This window comes from Madurella fahalii (assembly GCF_045866475.1).
Source record: "Madurella fahalii IFM 68171 DNA, scaffold_3, whole genome shotgun sequence".
NCBI lineage: Eukaryota > Fungi > Ascomycota > Sordariomycetes > Sordariales > Madurella > Madurella fahalii.
Genome location: NW_027263973.1, coordinates 2,023,571 through 2,032,069, shown reverse-complemented (window position 1 = coordinate 2,032,069; position 8,499 = coordinate 2,023,571). Strand labels below are relative to the sequence as shown.

Here is an 8,499-nt window from a genome sequence, read left to right as displayed (position 1 = left end):
CCTGGTTCGACAGTCCTGGTTCACGGCTCAGCGGTAACTACCGGGCGGGAAGAGGCGAGAGACACTGCCATTGAGAGGGCTGGCCGACCTGGGAGTTGGTTTCTCGTCTCGCACGGCGCAAATGCGCAAGGCCATCTCTGGATATTGTGAGCCAGGTAAGCGACGGCCGGTGATGAAAGATCGGTTGACGCATGAAGCACCTGCAGATCATAACCGCGTCTTGGCGACATGCATGTTGTGTTGTTGTTGCTGCTGCTGCTGCTGCTGCTGCTGCTGTTGTTGTTGCTATTGCTGCAAGCAATGCAAACGAGGCATGCCCATCCCGCCCGCAATTGATAGGGTGCCGTCGGTTGGAGCCATTAGCGTGGATTGTGGCATGGGGATTAGATTCGGTGTTGGTTTTGGTTGTCTTCTTTTTTTTTCCGCTCAATCATGACGGGCGGAAGGGCGGGCACGTCTCGTGGAGGGAGTGGGAGGCTGCCGATTGGGAGGACCGGGCTCGGCTAGATTGACCACTACGAAAAGTATTGCCTCGTTGGTTACGGGAGGTGTAAATCACTTAGTCCAACAGCAAACACTGTACTGTACATTACATCGGTAGGTAATCAACAGCCCCAGCCTCCTACGGTGGAAGTGGTGAGTACGGAGGCTGATCGCATTGCATTTCCCCAATTTTCTTTTTCTGCAATAGACTGCCGTTGCAACTCTGGCAATTGAGAGGGCTCAAGAGAGGAGACTGCACCGTCATCCTATCCAGATCGGGAAGTGCTGCACCTACTTGTTGGGGAAATAAAGTTAGTTAACACTAGTCAGCTGCCAACTGGTGGGGCACCGAAGCTCAAGCCAAACTGCTCTTGACCCTAGCTTGTTCGCCCGGAGCATTGCTCCTCGTTGTAACCTGCAAAGGAATGCGAGGGAGAGAGGAGAGAGGAGAGAGCGAAAGAGAAGGAGAAAGATTCAGAGAGGAGGGAGAAAACCACGTCGACAATCTCCAGTCCAAGATGCAGCCAAGGCGAGTCGAGGCATCGGACAGAGCCCAGTCAGCCAGCCCCCCCGCACAGCTGCTGCAGAGATCCCTTGCCCTCCCCTTCACGCCCACCGCTAAGAAGGCCGCTTGCACACTCATCGCTTGTCGAAGGGCCGATTCTGCTCGCGCCTGGTGACTGTGCACACGGGATGGAATATTACTATATGAACCATCCTGGTTGTTAACAGATCTTGTCCACCATTGCAGGACCGAAACCTTTCGGTTCGGCACGTTCATCGAGCTTCCCACCACTGCACTCTCCGTGACTTCGAGGTGCTATGCAGTTCTTGACAGCACCACTTAAACCGCACTAACGTACTGTACAGTACTTAGCGGCTCCCCTGCCGGTTCGAGGCGTTGCAATTAGCGATTGGCCTCTGCAGAAAAACACCTGCGGCGGATCAGCATTCCGCCCGTGTCAGGCCTGGCACATGGGCAACCAAGATTTGCAAACAAAGGGTTGAACCGCGAGCAAGAGCTTTCCCCAAGAAACGTTGGCACAGGTTCCCTGGTTCTGTCACGAGCGGCGCCCACCGCAATAGGGACCCGGGCAGCATCAGTGGGGAAAGCAAAAGCTTCAAACCCGCCGTGCGACAGCAACGATGCCCGTTTGCGAATCTGCGATCGATAATGTCAGCCGCTGCCGGAGGTAGTAGAGGTACACGTAGAGGCGGGGGACTGGATACAAACGCCACGCGACATTCGCTCGTCCGGAGCCCTGTTGCACTAGGCAGCCAAACAGAGTCCTCCGGGAATCGAGATTACACGGGACTTTGCTGCTGAGTGTCGATGGCGGGGTATATCCCGGCTCGGATGCCGGCCGGCCGCCCACACCAAATCGCGTTGCTCACCATCGCGGGCAGCTGGACGCGACAGACTCGCAGCCATGCCCAGGCGCCGTCCAGGATTGAACCCACTTCCCGGAGTCGAGCTGAGGCAGAGACCCTCTCTCGCCTTCTTTCTCTTCCCAAGTGGAGTTCTCCGCTGTCGCTGTCTGCGCATGCTACTGCGGCGACGACTTGCTCGAACAGGGGTCATGCGCGTCAAGCTTAGTCCCTGGTCTCCAGTCCCATGGCCCCCTTGCAAAGAAGCCGGATCGCAGACGGTGTCTCCGTCGCTTTGACCTCTTTTTCGAAGATTCTTTTCGACTTCGAAAACGCCAATCATCGACAATTGGCTAGTGTTGGTGCAGACACGCCAAAAGTTTCTCGAATCCTGCCGCCTCGACGTTTTGGTGGTATTGATGACATATGATTCCATCATCAAGCCACTATTACGGAGCCCTGGCGGCTCGCTTGTTTCTCCGAGTCAGCAGACCAAAGAGCGAGCCCTCCAGCCACGCGAGGGCGGTTCGCACTTTGCATTCACATCAAAGCATGTAATACATTGCTGGACCCAAGTTGCCAAGCGCATGCATCCTGCTCCGCACCGGCGCCAATTAATCTACGATTTACTGCGACAAGCGCACAGAAGGGGGATAGGGCAGCGCAAGGTGCTCTGTGGGAATGTCGCTGTTCCGATGGCGCAGCTGTCATGTTGTATCAACCCTCCCCACCAGCAGCGCTCAGAGATGAGGGGACAAAGCTAAACTCCCAGCGGGCGGGAAGATGAGAGCCTCTCCGACAATGACAAGATGAGGCCGACTTGGAGGTGTCGTCGATGCAATGCGCGTCGAGGCGAAACGCACCCTTCGGCCCTCTCAGTGCCGCTCCTGCATTAGCGGAGTGTGCTGGTCTGTTCCTGAATATCCGCCATGTGCCCACTGTCAGGTTCCATGCATACGCTTTGACAGAGAAGCTGTGAGGGTGAGAGACAGCGATAAGAATTTCTCTGGCCTTCTGGAAGGCTGGGCAGGCAGCTGGAGGCACAGACATTCCTTAATCCGCCGGAGATCTGCTCAACAAACTCGTGGTTGAACCACACATCCTGCACGGGAAATATCTTTCATCGCGCCGCGCTCCCGACCTGGATAGTAATACAATGGGGTGGACGAAAGAGGTTAACAGACATACCCCCTTGGCTGGCCCAAGCACGCCGGGCTCGCGACTTCGTACCAGTATGCGCGATTGCAAAAAGTAGGATGTGTTTTCGACGCTCTCGGAGAAGCGGTTCCGTGACGCCAGCATTGAAGAGCAATGTTGTGTCTGTCCTGCTCCTGCAACTGTGAAAATTGTCTTCGGACACGCCTTAGAGACGAGCCGAGCAGGGGTGACGAACCTGGGGAGGGCGGACAGTGTTACACTTGAGGTTCGGGCTAATGGGTCTCCGGGGTGAGCGAGGGATCGAGCAGAGCTTGTTCGACGAAAAGAGATGGAAGAGGCCAGGTAACAAGGCTGGAAAAGGTTTAGAGGCAGCTCCGTGTTAATGCGTGCATGCAGCGCACAGACAGAAGAAGAGCTCAGAACGGAACAGTCGGACGCTGGATCGTTCAATGCCGGAGCAGGCCAGTGTTCGAGAAGGCACCTTAGCGCCCTTTGCCTTCCACACCCCCCGGCGGCCTAGTTGGCCACCCGACTTTGCTGACCGCTCCCCCCAGCACGCAAGGAGCTACTGGGCATCTTGGAAGCTGTGGAGGGGGATGGGGCGCGTGGAATGACGAGCAGCAGATGGGAGTGGGCGGCAGAGAAGGGATTATGTTCACTTCCACCCGACAGCAGCCCGTCCCGACAAGTTCGACCAGGGCCGTCTAATGCTACCTCGCTCCCAGCAATTTGACCGCGTCCAAATATACATGGGATGATCATGAACTGCGCCGTGGCAAGACATCTGCTCCTCTCTCACATCCTCTGGGGGGGGGGGGGAACTGCAGCGCGGGGAGGTGCGGAGGCTGGTCCGTGGCACTGTACTGTACATGGTACCTCGCCGTTCGGAGGTTTCCCTGACCCTATCCCAGGGCAAGGATGGAAATTGACGGACGGGGGATTGCGAAGAGGAGCCTTCGCAAGTGGCGCTAGGCGTAGCGTTGGCGTCTTCCCGGCACATTTATCCAGAATGGCGTTGTCGGCTTGGCGCGTACCGGGTACCTGCCTTCCATGACAGGCGGCCAGGGCTCGTTTTTTCTCCAACTTGGCAGGATTCCCCACCGCTTGATGCTTTGATATGCCGTTTTGGGGGGAGGGGAGCCCATGCTTGCTCTTTCTCGTTGGGCAGCCCGCGGCGTTTGCGAGAATGACGGGCGAGAGGTGGGCCTGACGCGTGCGGGAAGCGGGAACAGGTTCTCTGGAGATCATCACAGAGGGTCACAGAGGGGAATGAAGGAGATTCAGGAACTGTGCAAACGCTGCCAAGCAATCCCCCGTCTGTTACATAGTACTCAACCATCGTGGCGTTGTCATCTCGACCCTATCAAGCACCCCGGTTCGCCCTGCCCTGCTCACGGCTGCGCTTGTCTGCAAACCCCTGTTCTGGCCGGGTGGTCTGCCCGCCCGCGATGACGGGCTAAGTGAGCTGCTAGCAGCTGTCTGCCGTCCAGGGCTCAAGGCACAGGGCACAGGGCACAGGGCAGAGGGCAGGGGGACAAGTTAGCAGAGCCGAGCAGCCAGCAACCCTGTCCCGCCGTGCTCACGCGTCGCCGACCTCACCCTAGGAATGCCAGGATGACAGGAAGCAAGGCCTTGAGCGCTCGAACGGTCAAGGTTAAGCCCTGCAGCGCCTAGGGAATCCCTGGGGCCCCTTCGTGCTGTGTCGAAGAAACCGCCCTCCCGTAGCTTCCAGACATCATCCTCGTTGTCAATCATATCAACAGGTCGTTCGTTCCATTATTGATGCCCACCTCCACTCCGGATTCTTAAGAGACCGATCCTGAGTGGATGGAATTCCCACCTGGTCCCTTGTCCTCCCTTTCGCCTCCGCTGCAACTTAGCATTTCGCTGTAGCTATATCTCATCTACCTCCCCTACCTCCCCATCCCATTTCGTCCCATCGCATCCTCCACCGTGTAACCGGTTCCAGAAAATCATCCCACATCTTGACCGGACCGTCCCCTGCGACCGGCCCAGATACATACGAGAGACACAGACGCAGCCCGCCGACTCGCATCAAACACGGCATTGCGCTCTTGGCTTGACCTGCCCCGTTCTCCGGATTTACATTCTGCAATCTGTAAGTTGGAGCAGAAGCCCGTCCTACCTCTGGCGCCCGTCTTTTTTGCCATTCTACATTCTCTCCCCACGTGTGAGCGGTCTTCAAAAGTCTATCCTCCCCCCGCCCTCGCCGACCCGGGAACGGACCCAGACCACTTGTTTTGCGAGAAGGTCGGGCAACCCTGACGACTGCCAAGCACGCCTTGGCCAGGCCGTGGATGAACCCCTTGAACGTTCTACTATAAGGTTCGGAATACCAACCCGGCGCCCTTGGGTCTTCTTGTCCAGCCAGAGTGAGCCCTCAAACGCCCCGTCCCAGGCCGTCCTCGGCAGACGAAGAGAGAGAGAGAGAGAGAGAAAGAGAAAGAGCTCGAGTCTGGAACCGCAGGGAGCGGGGGGAAGCACGAGGAGAGAACGAGAGAGACAGTTGGAGAGGCAAGGCTTGGAAGTACCTGGCAGGGCATGAGGTCCTCGCACTTACACATCGGCCTACTTCCCTGCCCATCTCCATCCACTACCCACTCCGGCCGCTTTCGTCCCTCCGCGGCCCACAGCCTGCAGCAACGCAGCAACGCAGCAGCGAGCCTGCAGCTTGTGCAGATTGCACCCACCTGAAGCGTTCCAGCATCTCGTTCTCCCACAGCTCCCGCGGCCCTCATAGCACCCCACTGGCCATCTTCTGCATATTCTCGCCCTGACACGTCCCTTTAGTGTAGGTCCTCCGGCATCCCCCGCCTGCTGAGACCGAGGCTCCCGGCGACCGCGGTGCAAGCCACAACCGGCTGCTGCACTGCACATACCCGACCGCGAGCCTTCGGCAGCTCACACCCTGCACCCCTCCTCTGCGGACCTGCATCGCTTCCAGTGTAGTGTCGCTTACTCGGGCTAGGTACCAATACGTTCACGCCCTGTCGGCCCACGCCCATTACTCCCCCCTCCTCGTTCGAAGCCGAAGCTTAAACCATCCCTCGTCCTCTCACATCTGAGCCTCCAAAGAGACCGTCGGTGTTTACCTGAACAGTCACACGCCCGCAGGCGACGGACATATCTATCCCCGACCTGCCCGGAGCTCGCCGTCAACAAGTGACACCACCATCTCCTCTCACCTTTACCGGACCGTTGGCTTGCACCGGGGAAACCGGGTGACTTTTGGATTCACGCTCTTCTCCCACGGCAGCGTGAGGAGTTCATACGAAAGAGCGCGACACCAATCTTGACATTGGCAAAAGGGCGAGACAACCTGAGCTTTCGTCGGCTCCTTCTCAGGCGAGCGTCGACCAAATTGGACTTCCTGTCCTGTGTCTGTCAGGTGTCCATGGTAGCATCGTTTGCGGATCCTCTTCGAGCTTCCCCCACTCTGTTCAGACCCCCGCCGCATCCGTGAGACGGCGGGTCCTGCTCTGCCTGCCTTTACTGGAGGGCACTCTCCATCTACTGCGTCACTCGCGACTCCCAAACACATAAAACCTTTCACCATGATGACCTCGCTAGGAGGAGGCGATTTTGAATTGGCAGTGCGCCAACAGCCCAAATATGCGTGTGTTGCCATCGGAAAGGGTAAAGGTATCCCTCTGCAATTCCCTAGTCCGCCTTCGCTCCCCCCATCCGGGCTTAACCGGCTGACACGGCAGCAACAGAGAGGAAACCAATCGACCCGCCACCGATTGTCCAGCTCATGGTCAGCCCGAGGAAAGATCCGGCCAAGACGTTTCTCCAAAATCCGTACTTGATCCTGACGGCCAGGCTGATCCGCAAAGGCGATGAGGAATCAGACGAGCAGCAGCAGGGGTTGAAGGAGAGCGATCTAGCGGGCACGCTCGTGTCATCCCTCTACAGCCTCAAAGACACAGATAACAGCCAAGGCGGGTTTTTCGTCTTTGGCGATTTGTCTGTCAGGAGGGTGGGCACGTACAGACTCGCCTTCATCCTCTACGAGCTCAAGCTGGCCGAAAAGGAGTGCTGGCTGCTCTCCCGCACAGTTTCCGACCCCTTTGTCGTCTACGCGACCAAGACATTCCCCGGCTTAGCCGAATCCACATTCTTGACACGGTCTTTCAGCGATCAGGGCGTGCGTCTCCGCCTCCGCAAGGACTCGCGCACCGTGTCCACCAAGAAGCGAAGCATCGGAGTAGCCACCCAGGCCGACCAGATCCGGGTATCGCAGGGGATTCACGGCTATCTCCCGCACGACAGCAACCACGACCTCAGCCCGAACGGCCACTCCCCCCACCACATCCGCCGCCTCAGCAGCCTCCAAGACGCGGGCATGCAGCCCGGGCAGCTGGACCGATCTCGGGGCTCTCTAGGTTCTCAGGGCAGCTACTACGGGGACTCACCGCAGATGAGGGGGGGCGAGTACGGGTCCGGGTCGTACGGCTACAGCCCGTACGACGACAAGCCCAGCAAGCGCGCGCGCATGGACGGGGACGACGGCAGCCATGGCGGCTACGAGAGCGATTACCACCCGTACACGCACCACCACCACCACCCGCACCACCCGCACCACCACCCGGGCCACCACTCCGGGCCGCGCACCGTGCCCGACACGCTCGGGTCCATGTACCCGACCATGACGACCAGCTACCCGGTGCCGACACAGCCGGCGCTGGCGACGACGGGCCTCCCGATGCCGACCGCCTACGGCTCCATGCCCCGCCTCGACACCACGCAAATACCGCCGCACTCGCCCGCGCCCAACTCGGCCGCCTCTACCTCCTTCTCCCCCGGCACCAGGAGATCCCCCGGCTCCGCCTACCCTTACCCGCCCGTCCAGCCCCCGCCCCAGACCACCGCCATCTTCACCTCGCCCACCACGCTGCCCTACCACCACGCGGCCGCCGGCTCGCAGCTGTCGCACCAGTCGAACGGGCTGGGCATCGCGCTGCCGAACCTCGATCTGGATGGCGTGGAGAAGCAGGCGCAATCTGCCGCGGCGCAGGGGATGTAAAAGAACTTTTGTTTGGACCGCGCGGTGTCATAGCGAGATGTTAATTCCGGGAAGCCGGGCCAAGAACTGCTTGGATGATTCTCCCCCTTCCAGGCCTGTTTGTTGATGACCTGGTTCTTTCGGGCCTTGTGTGTGTGTGTGTGTGTGTGTGTGTGGTGCGGCAGGTGGTTTGTTTTTGGTTTTTTTCTCATCCCTGTTTTTGTTTGCTGCATGGGGAAGGAAAAGAAAATAAATGGGATCTCTCTCAACGCTCTCAGTACGTATTATACCACAGGGAGGGAGCCAGGGAATTTTTGGCATGGATTTTCAGCTGTGGTTGTTGCGATGCTACCCTCGATCTAGGGAAACTGAGGGTTGCTGGCTTGGGTGTGTGGGTGTTTCGCTTTTCTTTGTCCGATGGTGATGATGATTCTTGGACTCTGTCTCTCCCTTCTCTCTCTCCT

General features: G+C 58.5%; 1 protein-coding gene across 1 annotated transcript; it reads left to right on the top strand.

Moving 5' to 3' along the window:
- Positions 1-6,584: 6,584 nt before the first annotated feature.
- Positions 6,585-8,056, top strand: MFIFM68171_06066 (Velvet domain-containing protein; the record flags this gene model as incomplete). Its single annotated transcript, XM_071061486.1, has 2 exons — positions 6,585-6,672; positions 6,741-8,056. The coding sequence occupies 2 exons, from the start codon at positions 6,585-6,587 to the stop codon at positions 8,054-8,056; spliced, it is 1,404 nt and encodes a 467-aa protein (XP_070917587.1).
- Between the last annotated feature and the right edge of the window lie 443 nt (positions 8,057-8,499).